Source organism: Lissotriton helveticus, chromosome 12 (assembly GCF_964261635.1).
Source record: "Lissotriton helveticus chromosome 12, aLisHel1.1, whole genome shotgun sequence".
Taxonomy (NCBI): Eukaryota; Metazoa; Chordata; class Amphibia; order Caudata; family Salamandridae; genus Lissotriton; species Lissotriton helveticus.
The window spans coordinates 867,787,819-867,807,401 of record NC_136073.1 but is presented as its reverse complement, the minus strand read 5'-3'; the positions used below and the strand labels follow the sequence as shown (position 1 = coordinate 867,807,401).

The following is a 19,583-nucleotide window of genomic DNA, read 5'->3' as shown; positions in this document are numbered from 1 at the left end:
CCAATCAAGATGACTTCAGGTGTGCCACACTTTTGTCATAAGTAAGACTGTTAGCGCTCTAGTTGTTCTTTAGAACACTCTGGGACATTCTGTCATTGGGCTATAGTTGGGCTACATCTGGCTGATATTTGGGCTACATTTGTTTTTTTTTGTCTCTGGTGGCCATCTTTGGGCTACATTGGGCTACATTGGGCTACATTTGGCCTCTAACATATATATAGCCCAATGTAGCCCAATATATATGTTTTCAAAGTTAATTTTCGTAAAAAACATTGGAGCATATATCTTGAGACATAGCAAAGGCACATCGGGGTACCAGTCCCTACAATTTTGCCAAGTTTGGTGGAAATCCATTCAGCTGTTCGGGCTAAAAGTGAGTCCAACCGCCCTATGGAAATTAACATGGGGAAAACACGTTTTGGGACCCCCCATTTATCTCGGCCCCCGCTTGACGGATCCCCCCAAAACTTTCAGGGAAGGAGCGGAACGCAACGAGGCAAAGTTAAGGAGAATTACAGGCCGATCCCTCATTCGGCGCCAAAGTTATTCCCAATAGAATGTTGCGGATTTCCTATGGAAAACGATCTTAACTATATTACCTACTGGCGGTCGCCAGTAGGTATATATAGTTAGGATTGATTTCCATAGGGAAATCGCAACATTCTATTGGGAATAACTTTGGCGTCGGTTGAGGAATCTGCCTGAATTTTTCAGCAACTTTGAAAGTTTGGGGGGCCTAGATAAAAGGGGGGTCCCAAAACGTGTTTTCCCCATGTTAATTTCCATAGGGCGGTCTGTCGCACTTTTAGCTCTAACGGCTGAATGGATTTTCACCAAACTTGGCAAAATTGTAGGGACTGGTAGCCCGATGTGCCATTGCTATGTCTCAAGATATGTGCTCCAGAGGATTTTGAGTAATTTAGGTTAAAAAACATTTATATATCTATGGCCGCGCCCCGGTACGCGCACCGGGGAGCGTTTCGAGCGAGCCACGCGACTTGCGCACGGGAAGCTGATTGGTTCTCGGGTGTCTGTAAACATTCAAAACAGTCCGCAGCGGCCGCCATCTTGTGTCTCGGTAGGATTGAGACACAAGAGGTGGCAAAAATAAAAGGGGGAAATGACCAAAAGGGGGCAGGGTAGACCCCCTCTGACCCCCTAGGTTTGATGTGGGGGCCATTAAAGGGTCACGAGGGGCAAAAAAGTATTTTTTTTTTCTTCGTTTTTCGCGGGGGGAGCGCCCGGTACGCGCACCGGGGAGCGCACCGGGGAGCGTACCATGGGGAAAAATAGTGAAAAAAATTATATAATTATAATAATGAATAATAAAATAATCATTTTGAGTGATTACAGGTAGGGTAGCTCTGAAAAGAGCTTTTGGTTCTGTGGCTGTTTTAGGTACCTACAAGTACGTCCCACACACACCCACACGCACACAACCCCACACCTCCACACCCACACACTCCCCACACACACCTCACACATGCACACCTCCACCCACACCCAAACACCCCACACCCCACACCGACACCTTACACATCCACACCCACACCCACACATCCCACACACACACACACTCACACACACACCTCACCCCCCCAACACACACACACGCACACACAGATACCTCACAGACACACCTCACACATCCCACACACACACACATCCCCCCCCACACACACACACACACACGCACACCTCACAGACACACCCACACATACACACACATCCTACACACATACCCCCCACACCCACACACACCCCACACACACCTCACACACCCACACCCCCACCTACACCCAAACACCCCACACACCCACACCCACACACACACCTTACACACCCACATCCCCACCCACACCCACATACCCCACACACCTATACACCTCATCCCCCCTCAGACACACACACACACCTCACAGACACACCCCACACATCCCCCACACACACCTCACCCCTTCCCCACACACACACACCTCTGACACACACCTCACACACACACACACACACACACCACACACACCTCTCACACACACACACACACTCCTCTCACACACACACCCCACACACCCACACCGACACACACACCATACACCCCCACACCCCCACCTACACCCACACACCCCACACACACCTCACTCCCCCCCCACACACACACACACCTCACAGACACACCCCACACATCCCCCACACACACCTCACCCCCCCCACACACACACCTCTGACACACTCCCCACACACCCCCACCCACACACACCTCACTCCCCCCCACACACACACACACCTCACAGACACACCCCACACATCCCCCACACACACCTCACCCCCCCACACACACACCTCTGACACACACCCCACACACACACCCACACATCCTACACACACACACCCCACACATATACCCCCCACACACACACCCCACACCCACCCCCCCACACACACACACTCATTATTTTGTTTTTCTTTTTTTGAGGGGGTGCGCGCCCCGGTACACGTATCGGTACACGTACCGGTATGCGTACCCTGGAGAAAAAAAGAAAGACAGAGTTTTTTAAAAATGTAGCATTTTTATATAAATTGTAGGTAGTTCTGAAAAGAACTGTTTTTTTATTCTTATTGTTGTTTTATATTTTTTTATTGTTTTTTTGTACCCCGCGACTTTAAAAAAAATAAAATATTATTTTTTTTGCCTTGGGGGTCCTTGTGGGACCCCCTGAGCAGGCCTAGGGGGTCAGGGTGTTTCCCCTTTGCGAGTTTCACACCTTTGTTTCACTGCTTTCTTGTGCCTTGGTTCGAACAAGGCACAAGATGGCTGCCAGGGACACCCAGTATGCAAGGGGAATTAGTTCCCCCTCTTCAAACACGCACGGGGGCTGCGTTGCAGAGAGGTGTAAAAAAGGGTGTGGCCTCATTACACCTCTATGCAATGCAGCCATCTGGCACATACTGGAGGCTCCTGGTGGGCTAGTTGGCCCCCAGGGACCCCCATTATGCAAGGGGAATTAGTTCCCCCTCTGCAAACGCGCCAGGCGGCTGCGTTGCAGAGAGGTGTAACAAGGGGCATAGCCTCATTACACCTCTGCAATGCAGCCCCCTGGCGCATACTGGAGGTTCCTGGTGGGCTAGTTGGCCCCAGGGGCCCCCAGTATGCAGGGGGAATGAGTGCCCCCTCTTCAAACATGCATGGGGGCTGCGTTGCAGAGAGGTGTAAAAAGGGCCGTGGCTTAATTAAACCTCTCTGCAATGCAGTCCCCTGGTGCATACTGGAGATTCCTGGTGGGCTTTCAGGTCTTATATAGTTAGGAATTAGCATTAAAAAAAACTTTGAAATTCACTGAAAAAAACATAGCTTTCAGGTCTTATATAATTAGGAATTAGCATTAAAAAAACTTTGAAATTCACTGAAAAAAACATAGGTTTCAGGCCTTATATAGTTAGGAATTAGCATTTAAAAAAACCTTGCAAATTCACTGAAAAAACCATAGGTTTCAGGCCTTATATAGTTAGGAATTAGCATTTAAAAAACCTTGCAAATTCAATGAAAAAACCATAGGTTTCAGGCCTTATATAGTTAGGAATTAGCATTTAAAAAACCTTGCAAATTCACTGAAAAAAACATAGGTTTCAGGCCTTATATAGTTAGGAATTAGGCACAAGAAAGCAGAAAAACAAACATGTAGAACACAAAAAGGGGGCAGGGTAGGAACACCCTGACCCCCTAGGGCTGCTCAGGTGGTCCCACTAGGATATTAATATATTTAAACGTTATCCGCTAATAGAATTAGCATTTAAAAAACCTTTGAAATTCACTGAAAAAACCATAGGTTTCAGGCCTTATATAGTTAGGAATTAGCATTTAAAAAACCTTTGAAATTCACTGAAAAAACCATAGGTTTCAGACCTTATATAGTTAGGAATTAGCATTTAAAAAAACCTTTGAAATTCACTGAAAAAACCATAGGTTTCAGGCCTTATATAGTTAGGAATTAGCATTTAAAAAAACCTTTGAAATTCACTGAAAGAACCATAGGTTTCATGAGTTATATAGTTAGGAATTAGCTTTTACAAAACCTTTGAAATTCACTCAAAAAACTATAAGTTTTAGTGGTGTTATAGTTAGCTGGACATTTTACTCATACAAAACCATTGAAATTGCTCCTATATAGTTAGTTGTACTAAGTATATATCGCGCACCCGCAATCCACTGCTGATGATGTCACATATTAGATAATTCATGACATGGTCAGTGACATCACTAATTCCGCTAATTCCTAACTATATAACTCCTGAAACCTATGGTTTTTTCAGTGAATTTCAAAGGTTTTTTTAAATGCTAATTCCTAACTATATAAGGCCTGAAACCTATGGTTTTTTCAGTGAATATATATATATATATATAGTCCCCCGCATGTTCCAATTGTGGATTTATTCTTTTATAACTATTTTTAATCTGATTCTGTAGTCCAATAAGCTCAATAGATGTAAATGAAGAATATAACTTGCACAATGCATTTTATTTATTCACCGACTAAAACTATCTGAAAAGATGATCTGTGATTGAGTCCATCTGATAATCTGTATATTTTCCTACATTCATGAGTGAAGAAACTGAGATTAGAAAATACAAACATTTACACAGTAATTGGGATTTACAGCGTGAAATCTGAGGAAGTTTGACATCCTGTTTTTATCTGCGGTAGAAGAGTTACTTCCGCTGTCACATCAGATATGCGATTTTCAGATGTGATGTCTGGCAAGTAAATGGTAAAGGGTGGGTCCTATTGAAAGTGTTTCTATAAGTATGTTAAATGTTGTTGGTTTCCACATGATAGGTATCTCACAAAAGCCGACTAACATTACCTAACCATAGTGATCTGCCGGTCGACACGTTTTGACAACACTTCAACAAAATGTAGTAGCAGATCTTCCGACTAAGGCTCAGCAACTGTAGTAGGAAGGATTTTATTCAGAAATGTGTACTGAACACAACTTCAGGTTTTTTTCATAGTCCTCTGCAAACACTGCAGTGATTTTCTCAGACAAAATTATAACGTCACTTTGCGCTGAGCAATATTTCAAATTGAGAAAATATGAAAGCAGTTGACCATTACAAATTGCAGGCAGCACTGAAGTGTTCTTAGGGTCATCAGACCCAACCTCTAAAGTTACCTTGTCCATTGATTACACCAACCATCCCCCTCAATTACCCAAACACCCCATCCCACAGCCGGTCATTAGCAAAAGCCCTGTTTCTGACTGAGAAACACTGATATTGACCAGATGAGCAGGGCTAAAGTAAAGATTTTTTTTACAGTAAAAAAAATTCCCTCTGACTGCAAATGTATTAAATTATAAACCGAAAGCCCTCCTCCTCCATTTGTCTGTTATTATGTCATTCTCATTTTTCGCTCACCCACTACAGCATGGGGCAATGGGCCAGCCCATTAAAATCATTGGTTAACATCGCTGGGAGTGGCAGAATTCTACCCTTTCACAAGAAGCACATCCACACACAAAGTAGTTCCCTGAACCTTAGACGCTGTTGTGGCATCGTGTCCCTTTTGAAACCAAAAAACAATTCGCTTTTAACCATTTTTTTCTTTAATATTGTCGAGGATCCAGCAGCTTCCCCAGCAATAATGTTGTAAAAGACCATGACAAAACAAACATTGACAAATACAAAAGACTGGCAGCCAACACCAGCCCCAATGGCTGTGCCAATGCTTATTGGTGCAAATATGCAAATGCACAATGGCACGTGAGCACATAATTAGGGCTGGACAAACATGTCTGCACATTGTGCATGTGAAAAACTTAAAGAGTTTGTTGATTCCAAGGCTAATAATGAATATTGCCACATTGGGCTAAGGTTGTCAGTCACAAACGAGTTATTTGTTTTTTGACTCAATTTGTTTTAGTAATACATTTATCTTTTCCCCCAATCCATTTTTCAATAATGCATTATTAATTAAGAATTTATTTTTAATGGATTCATTTTTGCAGGCTTTCCGATGTAAACATTTGGATGAAATAGTGTCATTTACAATTCACTTCACACGAAAGTCCCGCCCCCTCCTCATCTTACATGACAATGCTGCGTCATAGTGCCCCTCAGGGTGACAGACAGAACCCTTTCAGTTGTGTCTTTCATTTCCTTGTTTAAGGGGAACTCTCGGTGGAAAGGTTTCAGCACTGAAGTAGGCAAGACCACACGGCTCTCACTTTTGTGAATGTGAAAACAGTGTCATTGTGCACGCGCCGCGGCACACTGCATGCTGGGTCTCGGGAGGGAGGTGTGTACAAACAGGCCTGAACGGAAGACGAGCGAAATGTTTGAGGGGGTTGTGTTTTTATTCAAGCCACAGGAAATAATGTGTCTCTCACACAGGAAGCAGGGGCTGTCTTCACTTCTGAAATAAAAAATACTTTATTTTCATCATAAACAAGGGTATTGTTGGAGGATGCAAGGGTCGTTTCACCCTCTTTCAGTGAATTGTATATTTTTTATAAACTGTCGGCCATGTCTTTGGGTGGGCACCAGAGAACTGAAAGAGTCCTTGAAATGCAAGATATAGGGCAGTTCATGGAAAGACTCTATAGAGGTCTGTTAACTGCCCACCCTACAGTTTTCGGGAGTCTGCCTATTCAAGGCGGGCACGGACATGTGCACGCTGCCAGAATGGCGGTCGTGACGAGCCACCATACCCAGGGGAGGCAGGGCACTCCACGCACATGAGTGACGTGGCGCCCTGACATCCCCTGAGCCCCACACGCAATTGGCTGACCATGAGTGAACCGAAAGCACTTATAAGTGCTTCCGGTTCACGCGTCCGACCAATGTCGGCCAAGCCGGTCATAACCGGCTTGCCTGACCCTGCAGTTAAAAAGCTGCGGAGCACAGTGGGCGATCTCTTTTTCGCCGCTCCCCAGCCTGCAGGTCGCATGATGGGTCAGGGCCTCAGTCGGAGGCCCCAACGATTCTTTTTCTCTACCCACCATCCCCTAACGCAGATATATTGTATGATCAATATGTTTTATATTTACAGGAAGAGTAATTTAAGAGAGTGTACTTGATTAATGCTTTCGTCGTAATGTTGGTATTAAAAAAGGTGTGCTTTTTCTTAACTACATTGTTTAAATTTTCAGGATAATAAATTTGTCGTATTTTGTATGTGTTTTTCCTTGGTCAGGCGGTAAGGTCATAATTGGTGAGCATAGCTTTCGGTCCTTAGCGGGCATCACTATTGTCAAATGGGGATGCCTGAAGGGGAGACAGGGGGTCTCTCATGGAACTCCAGGGGCAATTACAGCCAGTAGGCTGGAGGGTGCGGGGGGGGGTAAGGGAAGTCTCGCTTCCAGTAAGCTGGTTGGCCACCCCGCACGTGCATGCTCTCAAGGGTGCAAGGATGCATTAACTGAAGCGCCCCTTTATGGAGTTTAACACTGAGGGCGCAGGGGGGGCCAGCAAGGTCCCTCTGGTAAGGAGTTGGGATCTAGCTTGATCTGGACCTGGGGCTGCCAGTCATTGACCTTGCTGTAGGCTCTAACAGGGATACGCAGAAAGAGAATATTTTCATCGCTTAGATTCCGAAAGGAATGGCTATATATTAGAAGCAGGTTAAGTTTAGCCAATTGACATCTTGTACCTATCAATGTATTGGACTTTCTGCATATTGTACATTATGTAAATAATAAGAATTTCTATGTTTTGATTATTTTATGCAATAAAATATGGCCAGGGTTACTACGACCCCTAATCCAAACAGTTGTGGTGTTTGCATTGTTTGCCTTGGGGGAAAGTGTGGCGGCGAGCCTCCACGGGAGCTAGGACGATCTCAATCCCCAAGGCTCTTTGGTTTATTAGGGGGAGGGGCCTTCAGGCGGTATTAGACCATATTGCTTTGAGCTCTAGGGGTCCTTCCTTCCTGCCACGGAACTGAAACGACTGTAGATACATTGAAAGATGTTATTTGGATGGCTGTGGATATGGCTGACACTCCGCCATGGATTCTATTGGTTCTCTCTTTAGCCTTTAATACCGTGGACCATTCTAACTTATCCAGCAGACTCTATGAGATCGAGTTCGAATCACGGTTATTCTAAAGGGTCCAAGCTTTTCTTGTAGGTGGGCGATCAGCAATGACTTTATCAGCTTTCCCCTCCTAAATCCGTTCCTGGATCTGTGGGGTCTTCTGTGGTGTATTTAAAATGTAAGCGGGTAAGATGGAGTGTAGAATGTTAGAGTAGGATGAAGGCCTCTGGAATTATGTGATTCTGTGGTTGCAGCATTGTCCACATAATTATGGATTTGCAGCATTTGCAACAAAAGCCATCATCTGTTGCATAATTTGCATATTTTACTCTAAAAAAATTGTTTGTAGGGCAAACAGATGAAAAGTTAGAAGAAAAACATGAATGTGTTGTCGTGCAGTAGAAGGCCCAGCACTAATGGAGACTGATCACAGTTGGATGGGATTTAAAAGCTGTCATTGCCAAAGCCCTTGGTTGTGTGATTTTTAATGATGTTAAACTGGCATTAAAACAATTTATGCACATAAAACATAGAACATGGGGAAACCCTCTCAAACGATAAACAGATACAAATGAAGTTCTACTTTTTGGTAGTTCTTCTTACACCTGGTCTCCACAAATAGAAAGAACGCCTATAACATCCTTTCAACCCACAATCTCAGATCACCGTTTTCTGCCATACTTTTCAAAAGGTGTCCTTGCCAAGGGTCCACCTCTTCCTGGATTTCTGTGTTTTTCCTTCTCTGGAAACTTCTGCGAATTTTCCCTTGAACCTTCACACCCCACAGGTTTTCTGCTCACGTATAATGCCTGTGAGATACCCTGTGTCCGTACCCCAGAAAGTAACCACCTCCTACCATCACCCACCTGGAGCAGACATCTGGAACAAGCAAAATGCACACAGTGAAAGAAATACCACCAGCTAGCCTTCAGTAAAGAACTGAGAACCCACCGGTCCCCCAGACCACACTGCGGAGAATCCAATGGCCTTCAAGCACGAAGCGCTTTGTTGCCTACTTTTTTATGCAGGATAAACATGAGCATTTCTAAAATAGACAGTCCATCTTAAGACTCACAGAAACACCAATCACACCCCAAAGCGCAATACAAGAAATAAAGATCAGGACACCAGTGAAGAAAAACAACCAATGCTTCGGCACTTGCCTTATTGCTTGATCACCATTACTACTGGTATCCACCCACCCTGGTGCCCAGAAAATACTACCCTTCACCAAACTTCATACAGGTTACTAATCCCAGATGAATCCAGAGCACCTCACTTATCCTGATTGAACCTAGATACAGTTATCCTGGGTGGATTCGGATACAGGATGGTTATTCCAAATACATTTGTTTACAATTGACTTATTGCACAGTAATCTGAAACAACTCACATGTCCTGAATGAATCTAGACACAGTTGCCCTATCCTGGTTGAATCCAGATACAGTTTACGTATTCTAGAGAAATCTGTTTAGAGTACATTTACACCAAATGACTTCAGATACAGTTAATTTATTTCACATTAATTTTTTTACAGTTCACTAACCCCAGAGGAATCTGGTTACACTGCACATATCCCAAATCAACACAGATACAGTTAACCCATACTGGTTGAAATCAGATACAGTTCACTCATTCCAGATACATTTGTTTACAGTTCACTTATCCCAGAAGAATCTGGATACAATTCACATATTCTGGATCAATCTAAAATTCTAGATACAGTTAACCTATCCCAGTTGAATCCAGATACAGTTAACTAATTTCAGATTCATTTGTTTACAGTTCACTTATACCAGAGGAATGTGGATAAAATTCAAAGAACTCAAGTTAATCTAGATCCAGTTAACCCATCCTGGTTGAATCCAGATTGAGTGTGCTTCCTCCAGATGAATCTTTTTACAGTTCACTTATCCCAGAGGAATCTAGGTACAATTGATATGTCAAGTTAATCTAGATCCAGTTAACTCATCCTGGGTGAATCCAGATTGAGTATGTTTGCTCCGGATGAATCTTTTAACAGTTTGCTTATCCCAGAGGAATCTAGGTACAATTGATATATCTCAAGTTAATCAAGTTAATCTAGATCCAGTTAACCAATCCTAGTTGAATCCAGATTGAGTATGCTTGCTCCAGATGAATCTTTTTACAGTTCGCTTATCCCAGAAGAATCTGGATACAATTCACATATCTCAAGTTAATCTAGATCCAGTTAACCTATCCCAGTTGCATCCAGATACACTTCACTAATTTCAGATTAATTTGTTTACAGTTCACTTATCCCAGAGGAATCTAGATACAATTGATATATCTCAAGTTAATCTAGATCCAGTTAACCCATCCTGGTTGAATCCAGATTGAGTACGCTTGCTCCAGATGAATCTGTTTACAGTTTACTTTACCTGGCGAAATCTAGGCACCGTTCACTTATTCTGGATGCAACGGTTAACAGATCACTAATACCTGTGGAGTCTAGAAACGATTCACTTATTCAAGATTAATCTCTTAACATTTCACTAATCCTTGCGAATCCATCTACAGTTCACTTATCCGCGATGAATTCAGGCACAGTTCACTTATCCTGGACGAGTCTGGATTCGACATACTTATTCCTCTTATAAATTCTGTATTTAGAAAGCCAAATAAGAAACTGTGTTGCTTAAGTTTCTTATGCTGTGTCTCAGAGAACCCATCTTAAATTTCCCCATACGTTCATGCACATCACTTACATGAAATACAGCACTGGTCCCCAATTAAATAAATAATAAAATACTTTCATGGTTCACTGCTGTTCAAGAATCCCTACTCTGGATGAGATGGGTTGAAAGAGACCTATTACAGTTTTTATTGTGTACGTGTATTTATTGTGGTCAGCATCATTTTTTAAAAATGAGTGTTACTGCCTCGCTCTAAAATTATAGGAACCTTGCCCACCGGCTAAATACTTTGATCTCACGCTACCTTGTACTTGTATATTTTACTGTTCGTTGACACTCCACAAATATTGGTAAGTACTTTTTTTTTGTTTGGGTCTCTAAAGGGTCTTGGGCGTTGACCATGCATATTTAAGATATCACCTCGACTCTAAACTCCCAGTCAATTCAGGCTCTGAGGACAGCACTGAAACTATGTTGGGCTATGATACTTCCTGTGTTAGATTAGTGTAGGCCCCTTAAGTTGGCATGATGACTGGGAACATGTCTCTTGATTGTAGTGACCATTGAGTACACCTCCCCTTAAGTGTGACAATCATCCTCACGGTTGGGCATATAGTGACACAAATGGATTTATAAGTGAAAAAGCTGTGGTTTGGAATGAACAATTCTATCAACATGGTAGTTTGAGAGATCCACACACAGTTTCACAAGAGAACTTCCTGATGATGCTAACTTGAGTGGCTCAATAATTCATACCCAGGATTTAATTATTGTCTCTTTAAAGGACAGCTAAATGTCCAATACATGTCTCACATGTGACCTGGTCCTCCAGGAGCTCTAGCACCTAGACACCATCGGGTAGTAGAGCGTGTTATATATCTCATTGCCATTTAATTTCATCTACAATAACTTTTGACTTACACAATTTGCATAGTTGCCCAAATGGATTCCAAGTCATGCATTTCTTCCCTGGTGAGAGTAAATGATCCAGCAGGGTTCAGTTGCATTGCCACTGGCTCAAACCATGTACATGGTATTGACAATTTCTACTTTAAATTCTCCAAAAAGAATAAATCCTTTTGCGATAATAGCTCCAGTCATGGAGTCCGCATTGGAATGGCCTGTTCATATTGAGCGCCAGTCACTCAAGCTTTCTTTCACGAGGAGATTAGCGATAACAGAGGTTGAATGACAGACACACAGCTCTCCATTCTTTTGCACAATCCCAGGGTCTTCTAAATTTGAACAATACTGACTCCTCTGCTCAGGGCCTATCACACAGCAGGTCAAATTTCCCCAAATTCTGAAAGTTTTTCTTTCTCATTCAGTTTTTCTTCTGGTTTGTACGTGTCCGACCCTGCGATAAAGAGACCTTTGATGTTGAGAAGGTGCAGAATCGTTGGCTTGTCAATATTCTCTTCGACTCGAGTGCTGCAAAGATCCAGAAGCTCCTCGTCATTTTCCTGAAACTGTTCCCCGGATGCCAGCACCATTTGCCTCTGGTAAGAGAAAGGGAGGTTATCAGCATCAAGGTCCGTTTCACAAATTGAGATTGGCCGGGAACCCCGGACAACTTGCTGCTTTTTGTATGCGGAAACCAGGTCCTCTGGCTCGGTGAGACCTTCGGATTCCGGGCTGGAGCGGGCCAGATTTTCCCATTTTCCCATTTTAGCCTCCTTGCTCGCTGCAGTGGAAGAACCTCCTGAATCAACCAGGTGCCCAACCCCAAAAGACACCTCTGAGTCAATGTTGGGGACAACGAAGACCGGCTCCATCACAGCTCCTTCGGCAGAAGATCTTGTACGATACAGTAATGCTTTGTGAACACAAACCTGAAGGACACAAAAATATGAAAACTCATCAACTTGTTATAATAACTTGTTTTTCGCATTCTGCATACCAGGGCAGAATTAATTTAGCCATTGCATTTGCAGGACTGTGAAATCAAGGGATACTGGTACTTTAGTCAGTGGTTGTCTTTTTATCAAACCCAGAATGCCGAAAGGCTCAGTTGTCTCTTGACGGAGGATGCATAAAATCATCTAGGCTAGATTAAAAAAGAAACATCTTGTTTACCCATAGTTTGTACCACCAGTTAGAACTAGCCTGCCATTAAGTTAGGACTTCCTTCTACTGGATTACGTATGTCCACACTCAGTCTTACTGATGATGCTGCCACTATGGCTCCTCAGAAGGCATTGAAAGTGTGTTTCGGGGAGCCGCTTGGCAACCACACGGTGGGAGTTCTCTTCCAGGGTGTGGGCGGAATAAAATTTTGTTTTAGGTCAGGACCAACAGGGTATCTCTCAGGGGTCTCAGTTGCATTTATGGAGGAGTACCCTGTCCACCAACATCTAGATCTGGCCCATAACATCTCAAGTCTAATGCATGATAAAGGGATACAAAAACTGCAAACAAATGAAACAATGACAACTGAAAAGAGGTGCAAACGTTTACCTGTCGCATCTCGTCTTGGGAAAATGTTAGTGCTACGCTGTCCATGGGAGTCGGCACCTCAGGGCATACTATTTTCTTAAATCTGAAAAAATAAATTTAGCAAGATCATTTTTATCCAAACACCAAGACAAAATAACATACCCAGGGAGAGATGTGAGGGTAGGAGTCTACGCCTTACAGTTCCCTTGTCTGTCAACCTGAACTTTCAGTAGAACTTTTAGTGCGTGCTCTTTCATCGGGTGGAATACAGACCAGCCCAAAGACTGTACAGTTTCTGCAATTGTCGATTTGAACTTTTATTGAACTACTTGTACTATTATTCTTATCCATAATAATAATAATAATATAGCCCATATAATTATAAAAAAGTTTACAATAATAAGAATGCCTTCCGTATGTACCCGTAATGGGGTAATCACATGGGACAGCCCACCCGTTACAATGACAGCTCAGTGGCCTGGTAGGAATTTTTTGCTTTTCACAACAACCCCCAAAGTGGGGTTTGTTTTGCAAAACAGAAAATAAATGGCACTGTCATGTAGGTGGTTTTATATTTGCTTTTTTGGGTACGCTTAGATACATTTCTGCTTTCACCTATTGGGAACTAGAACCAGGTAGAAAAAAAAACATCACTGGAAGGCCCATCCTGAATAGGGCGCCGTACTGACGCAGTCAAGCGGGGACCCTCTGATGTAGTATGGGGGTTCTCCACAGCGGCTGTGGCTCCACTGCCAGAAACCCTGTGGTCCTCCATTTCTAAATGAACTGATAGACCCATGAGTGTGATCTCTTCCAGTTCACCAATTAGCTGCCACATATGCCACTCTCTAAATATATTCTTAAGTCCCAAAGCATTTTAATAATCTGTGTCACTATTTTCAATATCAATAGTGCACTACAGCTCTGTCTCCTATTTCTAGATTGCCTAGATTCCCTCTACGTGCACGGAAAGCATTATTTTTGGAGAATGTATTTTAAGGGTATGTTTTTGCGTACATGCTGCAGAGTTGGTGCATCTGAGAACAGCAACCACTGAGACATTACTTGAACAGACTGGGTTTAACACAAGTATGTGCAAAATTAAAATTCTAACAGCTGTTCAATGTTGACCGCCGAGCAACCTCTTGCAGCTGCTCCTCGGCTTCACACTGCTTCCAGATTGGTCTTCCGACAAAAATAAGGTTGTGAAGAGGTTTTCTCCTCCTCAATACCTACTTTTGATTGGATTGTATTACCCAATTTATAAGGATCACATACACATGAATTGATAAAAGTTACCAATATTTATTAAACAATTTCCCAAAGCCGGAGGATAAGAACTTTGCCAGCTTGGCACACCACTACTCGAATCACAGTAAAGTTTGAGAAGGCTGATATGTAAATCGCTTCTGAATTCAAAATGCAGAATCCAATTTCTTAGAGGTTTTGTAGGATAGTTTTCCCTTCTTCTGAGCCCCAATTCACACAGTTATTAAAATTCTAGGTTATGGGGTGGAAATAGCTCAATGTTCTGAGACATCTGTTAAAGATCACAGATTCAGTATAAGATGTACCAGGATTCCATTAGGGTTTATCTGCAAAGCTCCTACAACATTAGTCTGTAAGACACTGGTAATGAATGGTAAGAGATTCATTGTCTAAGATTAATACAATGATTCCTATTGGTTAAGGTAACAATAACATGGTATTTGATTGGACTGTGTGAGCCAGGCAAGTCGTCACTGATATCACCTTACCTTTTCACAGCAACGAAAGAGAGTCCACCAGTGCTGAATACGCCGAGTAGGATACCAACACAAATCACCGGCAACTTCCAAAGAGCTGCGGTTTCGTCTGGTGATGAAAAAGAAGCGGATTCTTAAAGTCATAGTTTGAGCAGGACACTATCTGCACCTGGAGAATTTCTTGCTGCAATTGATTTTTGTATAAACTTTCAAATTGATATTCATATTGATTCATGAAATCATTGTTAAGCAAAAATTCTTGTTTTGTTGAGTTTACTAATGATTTGACATCACAATTGAGACTCTTGAGAGTTGAATGAAATGGCCTATTATAGAAATAACTGCAATATTGATGCAACAATGAAATAACCTTAAGTAGCAGATAAGTCTGTTACTTTCATTACTCTTTGATACCTGAAATATTGCTAGTTTAATGACCTCTGTTTGTTCAGAGGTTCACAAAATGTGACTAAAGCCTTTTAATATTGTGCTTTACTTTCTATATACTCCAAATGTACCAAACAGAGGTCTGCTCTGAAATGTATGTCAACAAGGAAAAGGCAGAGAGGAAGATCATGGAAGGGATAGAATTTATGACAATTGAAAATTCCTTAAATGAGTTGAGTATGTTTATTGCATTAGATAAAGATGCAAATAGAAACCCAACCAGTGAATTCACAATTGTGCACAGGTTTAGCAGAACCATACACAGCCTCTATTTCAAGTCTCCCATTGTGGAGTTAGTGTATTCCAAATTTCTGTAGGCATTAGGATTAAAACCTCCTGCATATTCATAACCCAATTGGTAGGAATACGTTGCCAACAACTGTTTACGCCATGTAGGCCCCCCGGTTTTAGCGCAAAACCGATAAGAATCAGAAACGATTGGTGTATGAGCATAACTGGGACTGGCCTAATACTGGACTGAAAAAATGCTACCATGCAGACAAAAAAATAACAAAATAAAGCTTTGCCTAAACGTGTTTTTCGAAGACCATGAAACAGAAGAGTTTTTATTGCACTTAAATAAACAGGTTTTTCAAAGGCCTCGCCAAAAAATACGTGTTTTTTTACCACTTTGGAAAGATAGTTGACCTGATGAAGTTCCCTTGAAAATTCTTTATCTTTGGAATAAAGCTGAAACATGTAAAAAAAAATGGCAGCTGCCAAGGATAATTATGAAGAAAGTGCGTTTACCAATTACTATATCCCCAACGCAGGTGCTTTAATAATGGTCCTCCGAGAAGAAAGGAAATATTTTTCAACTTTCTTCACTGACGGTTTGCCTTTCAGGAAGATAAGTGACTCTCTCTGCCCCAAACCTATTGGTATTTCAGCTGCATCTGCTTGCCACGAAATATTAGAACTCATATAGATAGTTTCTTTTACATGTGATCTAAGATAACATTCACAAGCAACCAAGAGTTATTTCAATCTTAATTTTGGATCTCCCAACAGGCAGCAATGTTCCATATTACCTGTTTTTAGGGTCCTAAAAGCTATTCGAGCGATCCCTGTTTCTTCACCGAACTCTGTTTCACCCTTGATTGCAACAGTATATTCAATCCCAGCTGAGAGATTGGCGAAGTTGTGGACTGTCTTTGAGATAATGGCAACTTCATCTGTGAAATCACAAAGAAAACAAATTCCCTAAAACCCAGTTTTCGTTGAATTAGGAACGTCACGGGTGTTAGAATTAAAAAAGAGGTGGCAAAGCAACACAGCATATAGTTGGGGTAAAGCTGCAGTCACCAGCCAAGCCAGAGCTAGAACAAGATGCTACCATGGCATCAGACAAAGGTAAATAACTTGGTTGCCTTATTACCAAAACCATGTTTGTATTTCACCCCCACCAGGAATGGAAATGGTGCAATTCAGCTTGAACTAAGCAGACAGAAGCAAATTCAAGAGATAAAGGGGAAATAGTGAGGCATGACATGGGAGTGACAGATACAGACGTAATACTAGAATACCATCACTACTGAATGCAGAACATTTATTCATTCACTTTAAAATCGCTGTGCATAAGTATGTCACTGTTATGTTTTCAAGTGCATGAAGTAATTTTAATGTGAGACTGCCAAAAAGACATGTTAGATAATAATAAAAAGTCTGATAATGCTCGAGTGTCTCACATTTTTATGACTGTCATAGAATTGTCTGCAACTTGGGAACTATATTTTACACCTATTCAAATCTCACTGCTTTTCTTGTACAGCATTAATGTTGGTTTAAGAAGTAAGGGGTAGATTTATTCATGTATGTAACTGAACAACTACAAACTGACTACCTTTTGATGAGTCTTTCGAATGAGATGGGTAGATCGTGATGTTGTATTTCTGCAAAACACCATGGCATTCACCGGTGAGGAAGGGGTCCCATGTCACGACGGCAGAGTGTTCTCTTATGTCCAGCACAGAGACGTTCCTTGGAAGGTCTTTGTTGGAAGCTGGTGGTAAAGCAAGGTGAAAGATCGTCAATTATGAAATATATACCTTTTACATGAATTATAAGCAATTCAGCACACCAAATTGCAAATTCTATGCATACATTTTTTCTTAATTGGGCTGAAAGATTTTCTGGGGTCTTTTCTGCCCACACTCTGCCTATTTCTATAAAGCCTCTGGAAGATTTAGATATGTTACTTCACAGAGGGGATTTATACTGTCACAGATGCAAAGTGAAATAGAAACATTTGTAAGGTAAATCAGATCAAAGAGAGAACCTGAGTTTGGGATGCAGTTCTCCTGGTTCTCCTAACAGAGTAACAGCCACATTTGTCAAGACTCTGATATGTCCTGTTTTGTCAAATATTAATTTATCTCATAACAGGGAATCTAATGGACAATCTAGAGTTATTTGAAGAAAATATGAGACTGCTTTCGCTATTCACAGATAGATATATTTTTCCGAAAGGCCTAGACCCACATCCTCAGTACAGCATTTGGCAATACTCTGCTGAATCAGGGATATATCTCTTAAAATACCTTAAGTCTAATATACCTCAGTGTTAGTCTTACGCTTATAATAGTAAGTGGATCCAAGAGTTTTCCAGATTTTGTCTTCTTCGCGGATGTTCCAGGTTCGTGGTGCTACGCGATATCGGTAAACCGCAATCCGGTAACATGTCATTGGATCAACTGGAATACAAAAATCCTAGTATAATCGTCAAGGTTCTACCTGGTTTTCTATACTCCTTTCCTAGTGTTCACCACTTTCCCAGCTTTCTTTTTTGGCCTCCTGAAGATTTAGTGGGGCAGTGATTTTTCTGGAACATGTGACACACTCTATTACCAACACAAATCAGGTACAAATGTCAGCTCCTACAAATACCTTATGATTTGATATTATGATATGAATGGTATTTCTTTACATGCGTTCACTGGTCTCCATCATCTAAACCATATCCGAGAAGTCCATTAAGGTGCCCAGAGGTGTATCTAGGGTATTTCTCAGCTCTGCGTATGCTTAACTATCACCTGTATGATTCCCCTGTGAAGCCCAAATCGCCCACAATTGTTATGACCAACTAAACTAATTCCTCATGTGTTCAAGGATAAAAGTATAACCTGTGTTTTTTGGGCAGCTTTGCCACAGTTCTAGGAGGCAGTATTGTAGTCGAGGTCTTACCTCGTCCTTTGTAGGTGAAGTTTTTTATCTCAAATGCTTCAATTCTGCACAAACTCTGGATATTTTGCTCAGACACCGGATGCCATTCGACACAGTAGGAAGAGCTTCTTTTTGTCGGTGCCCACCACACCTGGACAGAGTCTGTGCCAGAAAGACTGATATCCCGAAAATCCAGTCCTATAAATTGAGGCGAAAGAGAAGAAAATACTACAGTCAAAATATTGACTCAAGAACTTAAGTTAAGATATAGATCAATCTCAAAGAGCGTAGATATGACTGGCAAATAAATCCTGCTAGGAGAAGTATATTTATTGTGGAATCTGTCCACCAAACCATATGATGGTGATGCAGACCATCTACAGAGTCATGAGATATCTTTCCATTGCCATTGCTAGAGCGGACGGAGCTGTTATGCTCCACTGTGCCCCATTATCGGCCCTGAATTGCCTTCTATTCTGCCAACCTTCTCCAAGCCTCCCTTGGAAGATGGATGGCCCAGGGCTCTTGTTATCAAGGGTAGTTGCAACCTTAGCAAATGCACGCAGGGAACAAGTAGAAACAGTGGAGTAGATGCAACTTTCCCACACTGGCTCGTCTTTCCTCTTTCACAAGCACTGGTCGGTGGTAGGAGACAGCGGCAGAGTTGTAAGTGGGATGCAACGGCTACTGAACACATTAGGGGAAGTTTAAGAATTGGCATGGCAATGAACGTTTTTATGCTAGGGTTATGTAGGCCTAAGAATTAGAGTGGGCGATCTTGAAGCTGGGAGAACCGGGCTCGAGTCTCGGCATGGCAGGGTCGCTCAACATCCTGTGATTCTGGGCACATCACTTAACATCCCTGTGCCTAACAAAATGAATGTGTCTGTCTGTAACCTAACTGGTGCTCATTTAAAGCGCTGTGATACCTTTGGGTCGAGTTTGCGTATATGAACCTCCCCCACCCCCCACCCCCCCAAAACAAAATGTCAATGCAAGCATATGTCTGGGGCTTTACGTACTGGGGCAATGTGCATACTGCTGTGGGTGAGCTTTCCTGGGTGACAATGTGGATACATGCATGCACACTCTGGTTCCAAACT

General features: G+C 42.2%; 1 protein-coding gene across 2 annotated transcripts in view; it reads right to left on the bottom strand.

Annotated features, from left to right (window-relative positions):
- Nucleotides 1-9,525: 9,525 nt before the first annotated feature.
- The window catches only part of IL12RB1 (interleukin 12 receptor subunit beta 1), a 58,541-nt gene continuing 48,483 nt past the window's right edge, over nucleotides 9,526-19,583 (bottom strand). For both annotated transcript variants that reach the window (XM_078671166.1, XM_078671165.1), the window contains 7 exons: nucleotides 18,502-18,678; nucleotides 17,892-18,011; nucleotides 17,162-17,320; nucleotides 16,350-16,493; nucleotides 14,884-14,980; nucleotides 13,148-13,229; nucleotides 9,526-12,522 (listed from right to left, as the gene is read on the bottom strand). In XM_078671166.1, coding sequence (XP_078527292.1) covers nucleotides 11,977-12,522; nucleotides 13,148-13,229; nucleotides 14,884-14,980; nucleotides 16,350-16,493; nucleotides 17,162-17,320; nucleotides 17,892-18,011; nucleotides 18,502-18,678 — 1,325 coding nt within the window. In that variant the 3' untranslated portion in view covers nucleotides 9,526-11,976. The remainder of the gene's footprint in view (nucleotides 12,523-13,147; nucleotides 13,230-14,883; nucleotides 14,981-16,349; nucleotides 16,494-17,161; nucleotides 17,321-17,891; nucleotides 18,012-18,501; nucleotides 18,679-19,583) is intronic.